At 32.7% G+C, this 16916-nt stretch overlaps 2 protein-coding genes across 2 annotated transcripts in view; both read left to right on the top strand.

Annotated features, from left to right (window-relative positions):
* Positions 1–16916, top strand: part of LOC146993844 (uncharacterized) — a 222568-nt gene that overhangs the window by 115632 nt on the left and 90020 nt on the right. The window lies entirely within an intron of this gene.
* LOC146993845 (uncharacterized) overlaps positions 1–16916 on the top strand; it is an 85425-nt gene that overhangs the window by 35698 nt on the left and 32811 nt on the right. Inside the window, exon 6 of the mRNA XM_085826254.1 lies at positions 1321–1579. Within this exon, the coding sequence (XP_085682380.1) occupies positions 1321–1579 (259 nt within the window). The remainder of the gene's footprint in view (positions 1–1320; positions 1580–16916) is intronic.

Here is a 16916-nt window from a genome sequence, read left to right as displayed (position 1 = left end):
TAAAATTCAAAAAAATTTTTCCGACATCAAATACAATACTGCTTAGTTTGCTTATAGAACTTAACATTTTATTCAGGGTTAAATTAAAAAAACAAAATTCTCAACATTAAAGATACAGAAAATATATTCAAAATGTATATGATATAGTATACAAACTCAGCATGCACAATTTATCAACTAAATTTGACTTCATTTATATGTATTTTTCAAATCATGAGAAACAGTTTTTGACTGATTTTTGTGATGAAACACTAGAAGATATTTTCCAAGAAGGGATGCTTTAAGGCAAACTGGCTTGCATTCATATTACACGTGGAAAAATCATGACAATGCCTATGCAGGCAGTCCATTCAGCAGGATTCAAGCTATTAAAGTTCAGCTTCTCATCAGCTTGTCCACTGGCACATAACAGCCTCTTGTAATACATTATCTGCAGACATGAAATCCTTCTGCATTTATATGAAAAGAAAAAGTTATACATTCAATATTAATTACAAAACCCATTTTCATACATGCCTACTGACAAATTATAAGTAATCCTCAACTCATGATGAGTATTGTTCAAATATTCCCATCACAAGTTCATACTGATGTAACTCAGGGTCTTAATATGTTTGACATTGATGAGTATTGTTCAAATAGTCCCATCACAAGTTCATACTGAAGGGTCTTAATATACTCAGGGTCTTAATATGTATGACCTTGGTATGTTTGATTATATTGTTATGAATAAGGCTTCTGTTTCACATGAAAATGGTTTAAGGAGGTATAAACTTATGTAACATTTATAAACAATTTATTTGCATACATTCACATGAATTTTATAAAATTAATACATAAACATCCCTTTCATTAGTTGATAGGAACAAAAATATATACAAAATTCTTTTAATTAAAATAATGGATGAGTAATTGTTACTGATTTGAAAGAATTATTGTAAAATACAACTTAGTGAAAAATTATTATTCAGGTATGATCAGAATCCGGTAAAAACAATGCATATATGCATAAGCTGTTTATATTTTTCTGTAAAATAAACGTTTGATCTGGACAACTGCATACTTTTATTTCAAGATGCTTTTTTAATTAGGACTACCTAATATACACTAATGTTTGTGAAAATCACAACCATGAAGGAATTATGCACTTTGAACCAAACTTAAAGGAAATGTAAATTGAGGTAAGACATACAAATGATTAGAATTACAAAGAGATTATGCATGCATGAAATGAGAACTGGCAGTTGTAAAGGACTGTAAAGTTGTGCTCAAATCTGTTTATCATCCTCTGTCTGCAGTGAACATTTAATTTGCGCTCAGTATGCCTCGTCAACAGTGGAGGATGCCATACCAACAAGTTTGAACGAGGCCACATCGTCTGTATGGAAGAGGGTGGACTTTCATATCAAGCAATCACAGCCCGCACGCAGCACAATGCCACAACAGTGATGCATGTTTGGAAGAAATGGACAGCGAGAACCAAACAAGGTGAAATCCTGGCAATGGGGCACACAACAGCACAGGAAGACAAACACCTGATCTGCATGGCTATGATGGATCGTAGAGCATCCTCTCGTATGTTAGTACAATATTGGAGCACAGTTACAAGTGTTTGTCGCTGTCTGCTGCAGCATGACTGTATGCAAGGGTTCCTCTACACAGGATTGCCCTGTCGCTGAGTAACAGACGCCTCCGACGACAGCCGGCGTGCTCTGTGGCAAGAAGTTGTTTTCTCCGACAAATCTCGCTACAATCTGGAGTATAATGATGACAGAGTATGCATTATTTGATGCATTCCGGGCACTATATTTTATGGAAAAAATGCTCGTGCACAAGCCTTCTTTAGGGTACAACAGGTTTTACTTCTTCCCCAAATATGTTGCTCATTCAGCATGCCTAGGACAACGACTTCATATAACAGGTAGACGGCTCACCCACAGAGAATTCGTCTGCTATGGTGTCTCCAACATATACCACGTGATTAATGCTCTTGGCGCTCTTGGGGAGTGATAGCTTAGGCTGTTCATCGCCAGTTTGGCCCGCTTTTGATATGGCAGGTAGTGCTTTTTATTTCCGTCTGCTAGCAGTCAGCAGACAACGGCCTCGAATTAGGTTGTTCGATTTTTTACAATTATATTTAGATATAAATTAACCCCTTTTTTCCTGAATATTTTATCTATATTTTTAATAATCGCTTTAAATTATTTGCACCATTGTTTAAGATGTTTAGGTTAAATAATTTTAGGAAGAAAATCTAAAGTAAATAATAAAAAATTGAGATGGAAACTTTAATTTTGAATAACGTTAAAAAATTAATTGCACTACTGTTATAATATTTGAGAAGGTAAAAAAATCTCGTTTAATTTTAATGCATTGCATCCTAAAGAGAAAAAGAAAATCACATTGTATTATATGTATTTATGCCACTGATTGCCTCTCTTTTCTTGAGATTATATTACTGGAACAAAATAATGCACTCTCTTTTCTTGAGATTATATTACTGGGACAAAATAATGCAATCTTAATTACTGATATGAGACAGAATTATAATCCAGATTATTTTAATTGATTTTATAGAAAATAATGAAAGCATTGAGCTTTATAAAAGTAATCTGATTTTTAAAATAATGCTGTTTAACTGTTTATGTTCAATGTTGCATGAATCAAGATCTTCAGCTTTTTTTTTTAACAAAGTAAACATATCGCACAATCTTTTCTCAATAATTTAATGCTAATAATAGCATTTTTCTTTTTTCATTGCAGGCAGTAATTGTTTATGAAATCAAAACGCGTACGACTTGGCGAAAAAAGGTTAACGCCAATTGGCGCAGCATTCTATTTCAACGGAATACACGGAAAAAACATATAAAATTCAATTATTTGCAAAGGGTGATTCCAGTAAATTGTGTCACAGTATTTAATACATTTTGATGCTAATAATACATGCTGAAAATGTCATATACGGCGGCAATTTTCTTATACAATATGGCTGAAACTTTCCAACCAGTTCAACAGAGATAGTAAAATGACAAAAATACTGAAAATAAAATAATAAATCATGCAGTTTTAACTTACCTATGAAAGGTTACAAGTCCTCCTTTCACGAAACTTTCTTTACATCCGTAGGCGCTGCAGCGAATAATCATTTGTACTTAAATTTTATGTGACCAAGCAGAGCAGCAGTCTTTCGTCCCATAGAAAGCAATGTAAAGTATTTCCGGACTTTCGGAATTCGCGCAGCAGTCACGTGACACTAATGTTGGAACCGGTTGAAGGTTGCAATACGCTCTCTACCAGTATACTATCTCGTTGGCCTAGGATTTCATCGGTTCAGCGACTCGCACGTACAGTTAGTGGGGCACACACTGAAACTGAACTTCCACATCAAGTCAAAGCCATTCCCCAGGATTACATTCAGAACCTATACGATTCAATGCCACGGTGTGTACAGGCTCTTGCTCAGCATGGCAGAAACCCAAAGTACTGACTTTCCAACTTTCGTTTTTTTTTTCTTGTAAATGTCATCGTTTATTTGTATCACTATCTTTAATATCTGGAATAAATTTCATTCATTTCCAACAATTCCTTCATGGTGCTGCACTTTTCACAAATATTAGTGTCTACAGCTTCCAGTGCCTGTTCAGCATCCTCTCATATTAAGACACAATAACACGCCGAATAAATACTAATTCAGAAGTCAAACAACAAAACCGCATTTTTGTGGTTTTTGCAGCTGAAGATGATGGTTCGGTAAAACCATCGAAACTAGTCCTGTGAAAATTTTGTAGGTATAACGCTGATTTTTGTTGTTTGACTTCTGAATCCTCTCATATGTTACTGAAGATAAATGATTAACTGAAGACAGTTTTTAATCTCTATTGAAATAATGATTCGTTGCTAAGCACACTTAAATAACACTTGTCACTCCTAGAGATGCCTTATTAATGCAACACCGTTTTGCCTCTAGTCCATCATCAGAAAACTCCATCAACCTGCTCTGGAGGAAGCTCCACTTTTATAAAATCATTGCCGTCATCTTCAAAGGCAGAATTACAAAGGTTCTGGGAATGCCATATTATCTTTAAATTCTTTCAAAGCTTTCCTCCAGCCTATTCTTGTACAATGAAATCATAAAATGCTTGTTAATATGTCGAAATTCTACTCAGTATCAAGTATAATCTTCAAATGGGGCTTTATGAATTTGTGTCCATCATCTATACAAATTAAACTGACCAAAAAAAAAAGAAGCATTATCTAATGTTCCAATCACATTATCTTTCGGCTACTCCGAAGTGGATGACGAAAGGCGCAATTCTCAGAACCCGCACATTTCCAGGAAACCCACGTAGCTAGGTTACCATTTTCACTTACTACAAAGACAACTCCAAACAATAATCGATTATCGCTCAGATTGTGATCACGTGATCCTACAGAAGCAGAACTTTCGTCTGACTGGTTGATTTCTACCTGGGACAGAGCTTCAGCTGAGACATTTTCGCCGAGGTTTGAAAAAATATCACATAGCCACTACATTGTTTCCGTAGCTAGGCGGGATTTTTTTTTAAGAATCCTCCCATTTAAACCAGTGCTACCAAAAATCTTGTTTCTCAGGAAAGTCCTGTCTAGCAGGCACTATTGCTAGAAGTGATAACCGCTTTAATCAATACTCACCAATAATATAGAAAAATCACAATGACCAAAATTAGCCTCGATCCACTAAGTATAATCCCCTTTCAAAACACGTTTCGCTTTTGTGATAAGAGGAGAGTGGAATGTGAAAATGAACATGAGCTCAGCATAAGAGCGTATAGGTAGTCTACCACTTTAGGTTTTCTACAAACAACATTCAGTGGATGAGTTGAATGTTGCCTTTTTTTTTCCTCTGAGATATCTAGATGGTGTTACTAGATGTTAGGCGGCATAAAGTACATCATAACCAAATGAGCGCCACAGCATTTAATGGGTTAATATATGACATAATTACACAGATTGGAATTTGCTAGCAAGTTTGCCCTTGAAACAGAAAAGAAAATTAAAAATCCTGCTCCAGAGGACATTCCAGCTGGCAACTTTACCAAATTTATATGCTACTGTTATGAAATAATTTGATTCAGTCTTGTGAAATTAACAAAATATATGGCATTAATGAACTATACAATCTTTTGATGCATATTTTAACTTTGAAAGTTAAAACAAGAATGAGCATTTTTTTTCACTGCAGCTGTTTCTTACCTTTAGTCATAAAAATGATGTCGTCTCTTATTACGATGCATGTTGCTTTATCCAAGACCTGCCAATGATGGATTACTGTATCCCCCCCCCAAATTTACAGTGCTGAAATACAGTGCACACACGTATTCGCAGCCGTAAAGGTCTTACGTGCATTTGTATGCGCAGAAAGTTTCTAGCTTTGAGGTCCGGATTATACATCATTCCGTATTATGGGTGTCCGAATTAACGACTTTTGACTGTAATTAAAACCCCAAAATAAAAATGTAGCAGCATGTGGCAATTCACAAAACTGTGATGAGATTGTTACAAAGTTCAGTTAGCTTTAAACAATTCTACACATAACAAAATGGCCAGTGCACAACATGTGAATGTACATGGGGTTGAATAATTGGAAAATAAAAAACTGGACAAATATTAAATAGCAAGTATTAAATAGTATAAAATATTGCTTACTGTTCAAATTTGGGATTGACTCAGTTTCACCAAAATATATTTATCTGCATTAAAACGTTTGGTAATATTCTATTGACTGAACAATATAAAAGTCAATGAATGATTGATTGTATGGACAATATTTGTTATTGTTGGGGAAGGAAGACATTAATGCAAGGAGGATGAACAAAAATAGACTTTCTCATTAATCACAGTATACATCAGCCTATCACGTGGACCTGAGATAAAGATTCAAAACCCTGTTCTCACCTTCTACATCTGTTCCTGATCATTTTAAGGATCAGAGTTGGAATTATCTTATTATTAAAAAGAAGTTCTGAAGAATAAGAGAGAGAGTATTATATAAATAAGAAAAAAAATATCATCTGACACATATAAAACACTTGCAGGCAGTTGAAAGAAGATGTTTTAGATGATAAAAATGGACAAAAGGAATTGTGAATAGGTACTAATGACTATTGTTAAAATATATATTTTTCACTAAATTTGTTAAGTTTCTTCAGTCGAATTATGTGTAAAGTTTTTGTGATCCAAAATAATTTTTAGAATTGTGTTATTGTCTTCGTTCTGTGAAGTTACTATAGAAGTTTCTGTCAGTTTCCTTTTCGTTTTGTATTTGAGAATCTTTTGGGTATTATATTTTTATTAGGTGAAATATCTTTATTAGCAATTGGGAAATGTATTTCTTGTGCATTTAACATATCAGTAGCTTCTAGTTGTAGTGGTGCTGATTTTAGAATCTTGTTTAACACATCACATTGTTTGTCAGATTTTAATGAATCTACTAATTCTAAACATGTTTGTTTTAGTTCATTCTTTCTGTGTTCCAGTGAGAGGGTCTGTGATTTTTTTTGGCTACTTAATTCAAAAATCATTTTCATCATCTATAATAAGTGGATATTTCACTATGCATTCTAGTTGTAGTATAAGTAGCAGTATTTCTAGTGTGCTGATGTAAGTAATGTATTTAATAAGTAGCAGGATTTCTAGTGTGCTTGCACATACTCCACCTAACTTATAAGGTATTTCTTCCGTCCTTCTTGGTGTGGTGGTCTGCATACTGGGCGTATATTCCAGAGGTCCGCGGTTCGATTCCTGGCGAAGGCATTGCTGATTTTTCAATCTCTCTTGCTTCCAATGTAAAATTTTAATGTCTGTACAGTGGCGCCCGAAATAAAAGGGTGTTAGATGATTGTTCTTCATACCCAGGATTTGGCGATTAGGTTCCCTAAAAACCCCTGTTGCCCTTTAAAAGGGGGAGTATATAAAGTATTTCTCCAACCTTCTTGGCATGCCTTCATGGTGGGACGTGTATCCTGAGGTCCGCGGTTTGATTCCCGGCGAAAGCGTTGCATATTTTTCATCTTGCCTGCTTCCAAACAAATACCTAATGTCTCTACAAACTGATAAATCAATGCAGCTGCATATATATCAATGAATGCATATATTACACTCAGTGCACTGTATGTGACATGTACAAGTTTTGTTACTTTCATGTATAGTTCAGATTTCTGTACTATGTATTGATGAAACAGACCACCCATTCTCATTCTCAATTACTTATAAACATATTGTTTCATTTGTTTTATGTCTGATTCTTAAATCCCCAATCTTACTTGTTAATTTACCTTTATTTACTATAAGTAAGCGATTAACCATTTATCTCTTACAAATCTCATAATACCATGTATAGTGTTATCCAATCTATACTGTAAAGATAAATATATTTTTATGTTCGGTGCATTCGTTTGATGTGCATGTTTGTGTTAACACCACTGTGAAGTGTATAACCCTATGCCCAGCTAGATATATTTTGAAAATAATATGTTTCAAAGTAATTTGCAAATTCAATAGTGTCAGGATCTTTTTTAAGTAATTTTATTGCTGCTTCTGTCAGTGTATGAAAAGTATGAATGTCTTGTTCTTCTAAGAGAGATCTAATAATTTTATATGTTTTTTTGCCTGTTTTTCAACACCATTGATTTTTTTTAAATTGTTTCTCCAGGCTCTATCAATATGCCATGCATAAAAAAGACGTTTCTGTAGTAAACCCATTTCAGGCTTCCAAGCATTAAAAAAAGATTCAGCCATATCAGACATAAATATTTGTGGCTGTATTTGCCCAACTTTTCTTTAATACATGAAAACAAATGATAGCACTGGCTGATCACATCAATTAGAAATTAAAAATGCACACGGGAATCCTTGGCAAAAATCATCTGTTGTAAGTAAAGTTACGAGTTCAAATCTGTATGCATTCACCCCATGTGTACCATCAATACATATACAAGTAAGAACTAAATTTTTTCAGTATTTCTCTTGGTGCTTCTGTCATCATTATCAAAACAAAATCATTTCCTTTTAGAAATGAATATTGTGTACAATATTCACTCATGCTATGTTCATACCTGGGTTTTATAAAATGAAATGCATAGATGTTCAGAATTTTGCTTTTCAGGTACCCACGTATCTACACAAACCCAATCATTTTCATGTTTAACAGAATTAGAAGACAAATTGAAGGATTTTTTTCATGTTATGTAAATCTTGTTTTGTAAGTAAATGGAACCTCTCAAACCCAGCACCTCATAGAGAATTTCTAATTTCATCTAAAATATTATCCAGAGAAATTTTTGCTGCTATCTTTGATGCAATATTTTTTATTTCATCTGTTGTTAAAAATAAGCTAAATCATTCTGATGACCAATATGTATTTTCTGATATGACACTACACATTTGTTATCTGTATGCTCTGTTACTTTTAATGCAGCTGTGCAATATATATTTATTTTATTGCTACCAATAAAATAACTTTACTTTCTGATATAAAATTTCCTGAATAGTGGCATTACACCATGTATATTAAACATGTTTACTCCATAAGAAATTTTGACTTTATTTTCAATTTCTTATTATTATTTTCAATTTCTGCCTTCCATGCCAAAAAATTATTAATTGAATTAAATTCTAGCTCAGTATGATTCAAATCAACATCATGGACATTATTGAAATTAAATATTATTTCTCGCTTTCCAAAATTAGCATAACATACAGGACACACATAATTACCTCTTAGAAGTATGAATTTTATTTTGATGATATTTCCAATTTTTTAGGTCACTAAATTTCAGATGGCAGTCCTCACATTTGTAGCTTGGTGATCGACCACTTTTTAAAGAATCATTAATGTAGTTATATTAGAGTGTAATGTGTTGGTATGGCGTTTCAAACTGCATTTATTTTGGTACGTTTTTAAGCTATCAGAGTATACAAAATTACTCTCAGACACACTAAAATTATTTGCACAATCAACCATACTATTAGAACTTAGTTTTCACAGACTCAATTAATGTAGTATTATTGTAATGAAATTTATATGCATGGCTTTTCAAATTGTATCTATAGTTGAAAGTTTTAAACAATCACGGCAAACAAAATCACTCTCAGCTATACTAAAATCATTTGCACAATGAACCATATCACTCAAAACACAATCAGAATTATCACACATGCCAGAATTGGTGTTTCGGCCACCAGAGCTCTCTGCCTGTCTGTGAGATATTATTTCGCAATGCGCAGATTGTATTCGCAGCTCGCATTTTGTTCTTAAAACCGCTAATTGTAACTCTGTCGTTTTTACTTTTGTGCTGTGTTGTGTTCGAAAGTTCAAACTCCCGAATAAAGGTTAATTTACAGTCCACTCGCATTGATGTATTCTTAGGTTTATTAATTTAAAGTTAAGATACCGCTTCGCTGATGAACAATGAACTTTGCTTGCACAATGAACCATATCACTCACAACACAATCAGAATTATCACACATACCAGAATTGGAATTATCGCACACGATTATTATTTCCTTATTTTGATTCGATTCAGAATCAAAAATACCTTCTGTGGAAACAGAAGTACTTGGCCATGAAATGGGCAGTTTTTCCTGATTTTGTGCAGAAGATATAATAATTGAAGCAAAATAAAAAAGAGAACACTATCAGCAATCACACACTACTTCAGCAGTGCAAGCAGCAGAGCAAGGCTGCTATCACACGTCGGTTTATTTCGAAAGAACAACTGTTTGGAACAATTTTTCTGTTTTGTCACAACAGCCAACCACCACAGATCGCTTTGGGGTTAACACAGTGCAAACTGGTTCTCCATTACAAACAAGCCAACAGCATTCGACACTGATAGCCGATTGGTTGAAAACGAACAACTTGCAACTTTTTACGAAAGGAAGGAAAAAGTCGCACGTCTATCTTTCAATAGTAAACCAGGCAGAAAAATTGTCCGAAACAGTCAAGGAAATGACGACATGAGCAGTGAGCAGATGTTCAGGGAGAAACCAGGAGGAAACTAGCGTCAGAGCGTCACGACCGGAAGTCTGAGGGGCTATTGGCTAGATGCTAGTGCTGTAGAAGTAACGAGAAATTGTGTACCCGTATGTATTCGTTACTCGGTGAACCAGTACTCGTTACTATCGTATCGTTACTCGTTACTTTCGGTAAAATCGATCAGTATGCGTATCTTGACCCTATTTTATCGGTCTACGGCCCTAAAAAGGGCTTTGAAACGTCGCATTGCATTGAACCACGTGAGCTATTCTACCCCGCGGGAACTGGGTAGCGCTGCGATAGGGAGTTTTGCGTCACATTTTTGGGTAGAAATAATTCACTTTATTTTGGCTATTAAAAAATAGTGATTAAAATAATGAATAATTAAAGTAACATAATAATTAGCAACTGTATAAAATACTTATAAGTACAATTTAATAAAAATGTAAAAACAAATAAAAGTTAAAATATTTTTTTAATTTATGATGACTAATTAAATAATAAAGTAAAATACCAGATCTTGTCTTATTGGCTTAGTATCGTTTCGTCCTATCTCATTTTATCCCCAGCTCGAAAAAGTGTTATTTCGTTCGCTGCCTTCCCCCACCAATTCCCTCTTTCCCGTTTCATCCGCTGTTTGAAAAATAGGTGTTTACTTTACGATAAGGCGAACGTCTGTTTACTTCAATTAAAATGGTTTAGAAGAGATGACTGTTTCTACTTCGACTTAGCTTTTGATTTTTTAATATTATTTAATATTTTATGCAGACAAATTATGTTGAGCAGAATAATGAATTTCAGACGTGTTCAAAAGGTGTGTATCTGAATATAATAACATTTTTGTTGTATAGTATCCATTTTTTAAATTTCACACATTTCTAAAGCAACAGAAGTACGTTATCACTATTTTGGCACACACATCAAAAACATGTATAATTAAGATTAATGTTACATTCCTTATTAAAAGTAATGGGTCCTCATTAAATGCAACCATTCATGCTTTTAGAGGATTTTACATGTGGTGGTCTTAAAAAGATGATGTTCACTACCCATGTTTGTTTATGTTCCCAAAAATAGAGATCTCTTAAAAGGTGAGCTCTTAGAGATGTCGTAAATTGATGATTTGCTATAATTATTTTCAGATAGATAATGGAATTAATGTAATTTAATGTCAATAACTCGAGGAAGCAAGTTTAAATACGGTGCAACAAAAATACAGAAGTATTTTAAATGACGAAAATATTCATATTTTGTCAATGTCAAATTTAAAAAAGAATTAATTTTGGACAAATTATGAAATCTAACTTTTAATGTCGTCTTCTGGTTTCTATATTTATATCTGGCAAAGTTTTATACTTGTTATGAAAAAATAAAAATACAAGAAGTTTGAGTCCCGTAGGACAAAGATTGACCGGGAAATTTAGTTTCAAAATTTGAATGTTTGATGCGATTTGTAACTTGCCTTTGGGTATCGCTTAATTGAGTTAGAATAATTCGAGGAAATAAGTTTAAATGAAGTGCAGAAAAAATAAGCATAATTTAAATAGTCATAGAAGGAAGTCATGCGGAATCCATATCAAATTTTCACTTTTTCATAATGACAATAAAACTTTCCCAAATACAAATACAGAAACTGGGAAACCGCATTAAAGATTAGCTTTCGTTATTTGTCCGTTATTCGTTATTTCGTTTGCTGCTTGCCCCATTCCCTTCATCAGAACCGCTAATGACGAAAGGGTGAAATTTCCCCGATTCATCCCCTCTCCAAAAACTCCTTGTTGAGACTGTTATTTGTTGAGAGAAGGAATGCTATATTATAAATGTCAACTTGCTTTTTACACTTAACAATAAAATCGATAAAAACATTCGCAAATGTATAGGTTAAGTACGAATAAGAACTTGAAAGAAATTTAGAAATCTATAAAAGGTAAGGAAAGTTTTATGTTACTTTATTACAGATAATAGTGAAGCACTAAATATTTCAACCAGTGTTATTTCATAATGCTATGAGTATACCTTTATTCATTTAAGAAATGGCCCACCAGCGGTCGAGCGGTAAAATCGCTGAACGCTGGTAGTTCTGACCTGAGTTCGATCTCAGGCAAACGAGTTGGCTTCATAACCGTTTCGTGGTTTTTTTCGGGTGAGACTAAATTTCAACTTGGCAGGAAATTTTGATTGGTTGGCTCTGGTGACGTCATTTCAACGTATTTAAACTCCGCCTCTCATGTGGTTTACAATCAAAACTCATCATGCGCCATGTTTGGTCATGACCAAAGATGGGTTCTTCTCTTGCTTTACCAAGATATCCGTATAGCCAGGGCTTAAATTGCGTCGGAGCCCACCGGAGGCTGGCTCAGATACTTATAAGTTTTAGGAAAAATTCATAATTTTAGCCGGAGCCCTAAATAAGAAGGCTTTGGCACTTCTTTTATGTAACTGAACAATAATTTCAGTAGAAACCTGGTCTTGGAAGCTTTATTTTTAATAATAAAATTATATTAAAAATTGCTTATTAAATTCTAATTTATCACTTTGCATTTTATTAAATTTTAATTATTTAATTACTTTAACCATTAATTTTTTTAATAATGAATTATTTAATTTTTTAATTGTTAATGATTTTATTAGTCATCTTATTCTCATATTTATTCTTGTTCCTCTTTCCTGAAGGTCTTCTATAGGGCTCTGGTACTTCTAATTTTTGAAATTAAACCCTGTGTATAGCTGACCGTTTTGTTTTTCTAATATGCTTCCTTAGGAATTATGACAGCCATATACTGGTAAAATGCCTTAGACCATTTACCAAAGCAAAGATCCGAAATGGTTTATATGGTAAATAAGAGAGTTCGTAAGGAAGGTTATATTGTAAGAATGTCGTTTGGTATGAAAACTTCAGTTTTCATAAAGGAAATTGGATAAAATGCAGATATTTTTTCCCCATGAGAGAAAAGTCCTAAAACTACTTCAACTGTTTTATTTTGTAAATGAAGATAAAATAGCGCCTGATATGTGTATGTACTAAAGAGGACTTCAATTATTTAGTGAAATAAATAAGGACAAAATACAAAATTTGAAATTGTAGTTTAAAATAGGTTTTTATTTGATTAAAGCACTCGAGAGCTAACTGCCTACAGGGAAGAATGCCTTCCTGGAGAACTTTCTAAGGGAAACTGGCTCATATACACGTTACACATGAGGAAAAACACGAAAACGCCTATGCAGCCATCCCAAATCATGTTTAGAATAAAAATTAATTTGTTATTTACTATCATTTGCGATTATTAGTGGTAAATATGTATTGAAATCCATTTAGAGCAAGATCTGCAAAGAAATGAATGCGGAAGAATCTAAATTCTCAGAAGAGATATGCAATTATCTGATTATAATCAGTAGAATGTGCTTTGAGTTAATCCATATTATGTAACGTTATCAAGTGGCTAAAAGTATAAAACACTGGTAATTAATTCTCCTTTCCTTGATTTGTAGTAGTTGAATGAAATGATCATAAGGTAATTTCATGACAAAGAAGCACTTAAAAGTCTCATGCCTGAAATCTGTTTGAATGTTTAGTCATAAGGGTACAAGATCTCAAAATATATGTTAGAATGTGTCCACGGTCAAAAAAGGGTTGGAGTAACTCCTATACATTTTGTGTTCATTAAATAATCTTGTACAAATGATTAGGTAAAGGTTTTTAAGTCTTTTGCCATTAGTTGATCCATTAGCATGCTAATATAGTCTAACTTCATGCTTATTTTTACCCTATGTATCAATGATTTCTTATTATATACAGATAATATTAAGTTTTGGTCGTTATTCATACTGTCAATAAATCAATATGAAGAATACATTTATGATTTAAATTAAAAACGATTAGTTCAGTGTTTACAGATTCATGTGATGTAATGAAAGTTTATAATAAAATTAAGAATATTCTGTGGTTTATATTTTCTTAAATGAAACTTTGTTTTTCCTCTGGAAAAAAATCCAAATAGCTTTATGTAAGAATCATTAAAGAGATCTTCATCAATAACAATGTGTTAATTAATGGAAACTATATACTTGTGTCTATATCAATAATATTTTCCTTTGAAATCTGTGTATAAGCCTTAGTAATCTCAAGGTGTGAGATTTATAATGTTGTAATATTCTGAAAAGTCACTTGACTTTAATATGTATGCAAGTTTCATGAAAAATTAAAAGCTGTATAATTTGCATCCATACATAAAAGCAAGAACTATGTATACATAAATTCTACAGTTTTACTGTGTGGAGCAAATCAACAAAAGCATTATCAAAGCATCACTATTAACAGTTTCATCACAAAACAACTACATTGCAGAGCATGTTTCCAAAGTATATCAATTTTTTAAAGTACTGATTCTACTGAAAATGTATTGTTTACAAGATAAATAAATAGCTCTTGCATGCTTCGCCACTTCATAAAATTTTTAAAGATTTTATTTTTATTTCTGTTATTGGTTGTCATATATCTGCATACTTTTGCAGCCCAATGATTTATTTACTGTATGAAATTTATTAATCAATTCTCTTGGAATAATTTAAGTTTTCACTATTCATAAATTGTTATTGTAATAACTAGCGATTCAAAAATGCTCAATAACAAAATACAGTAGCATTTTCAAAAACACTAAGATTTACACTTATATGAATTTAAGAATTTTAAAGCACTTATTATATTTTTGTGGCATTTTTAATCATTTATTTAGAGAAATACCAGCACACTCTCATTTGTCAGCAGATACTAAATTATGATTTTCCTTTGTAATAATCAAGTGCAATTGTTATTCCTGTTATGTTCTCTATCTGTATATGATGTTACTATCTATATTTGACTGAATCTGTAACTGCATATTTCATGCTGAAACTTTTAGTTCTTTTGCACATATTGTTGTGATACGTCCTAATAAACACATTATATGTCGATGTTTTGTAAAATGATGTTGCTAACTGTACTGTATGTGTACCATCAACTGGAGAACTTTACACTAATAATTTAGTAGTGAAATACTGCGACAGAATATGCAGATCAAAAATTGATTAATAAATTACTTGTGTAACTAGCAAGGATGAAGTAGTGACAAGATTAAGAGCCTTTTAAATTTATATACTGTTTTTAATTCATCATATTTTAATTTATAAACTATTTAGAGATTATTTTATATACAATATATTTACATGATGAGATATCAATATGCATGATCAAAAGAATCATGAATTATAAGAGTTTCATTATTTCCAATGGCATGTATAGCAGCTTTCTTGTATGAAGTTGTTGCAATATTTTCAGTACTGCATGGACGTTTTCTTTTCTTTCTCGTAGAAAAGAAATTCTTTTGTTTCTCTGCTTTTTTATTTGTAGGTTCATAGTTCACCATTTTCAATTTCGGCTTTTCGTTCTTTAATTTTGTAATCACTTTATTCAGTGTGTTTTCAATATCTCCCAAAGTTATATTATTTACTGTTGTTGATGTTACAAGTTTTGATATGATACTCAGTTGATCTATAATATGGTGCTTGGTTCCTGATTTTTTAAATTTTTGTGCTGATAGATCAAGAAAGGATTTTACATCATTTGATTCTTTAGTTTTAGCTGGCTGTTCTCTATTAGGTAATCTTGTCTTTAAAATTATTGCATGTATATGTTTACAGACACTTCCTTTAATCGTGGCATCTGTGCATGTGCATACAAATGCATCGTTACAAATTTTGCACCATTTACAAACAATGTTACAATTAATGCATTGTGTATGTATTTGAGTAACAGTATATTCAAGAGTAGGGTCACTTTCTGAAATCACATGCCAAGAAAACTCATTAATTTCTGTGATATTATTAGCTGGAAAATTTATTGCTCTGTTGTGTCGTAAATTTGTTTGGTTGATCTTTGATGTGTTTGCTCCTTTTGTTGTTTTGATAAATCTCTGGAACCATTTATCTTGCACCATATTAATAAGCTTCGCAACGCACCTATCAACCCTCTTGTTTTTCAATCCATCAAGATAAGAATATTTTAAAACTCAATGCAGTGCTTCAAGATGATTGTTAGTTGTGATGTTACATCTTTTTCTATAACATTTAGCCCACAACTCACATCTGTTTGCATAATTTGAAGCAAAATAATTAGCAAACTTGTCTGTATCTCTATCAGCAAAGAGTTTGCTGAGGAAATCAGATATCAGTGCTTCAAATTCTTTTATATCATGACATTCAGATACTACATTTAAAAATTTCAAAACTTCCTTTCGTTTTGAGGGGATAATTGAATTTGCTGCTTGCAGCCATGCCTTTTTAACGTGCCAGGTGCATAGAATCCTAAATTTGGCATCACACATTACTGATGTCCATGCAGTATAATATACTGGTGCATCATCACTCATAAAGCAGTTTACAGACAGCAGTCCAACTTTGTCCCTAATACACTGAAAAAATTTTTGCATTGAACCTAAATTTACTCTATTGCTTAGGCAAAAAGCAGCAGGAAATCCTGAATTAAACTCGTCTATGACTAAAACTGTCGATAATTGAAAATCGTAAGCATTAGTCCCATCTGTGCTATCGATGCATATGCTATCGGATCCAAACTTTAAAAGCATATGCTTTTGAACGTTTGTCATTATGATGATGCAGAAGTCACTAATTTCCAAGTGCTGATCTGCTGCTTCTCCTTGGAATTTTACAAAAAGAACTGGATTATCATCTAAACATTTCATTTTTTCTATCCAGATCCTTAAACTGACAGCATCAGTTGGATGATATTGTTCATCATTACCAATACAGTAAGAATTAGAAATGTTATGTATGTCTTTTTTTGTCAATAAATGCTCCCTGTAAATGTCTTCTTTAATACTATTCCTTGTGGAATCTAATATTTTC

The sequence above is a fragment of the Stegodyphus dumicola genome, chromosome 11, assembly GCF_044657685.1.
Source record: "Stegodyphus dumicola isolate Sdum_Otavi_A_Nest chromosome 11, ASM4465768v1".
NCBI lineage: Eukaryota > Metazoa > Arthropoda > Arachnida > Araneae > Eresidae > Stegodyphus > Stegodyphus dumicola.
The sequence above is the reverse complement of the archived record's forward strand: the minus strand, read 5'-3'. Positions and strand labels throughout refer to the sequence as shown.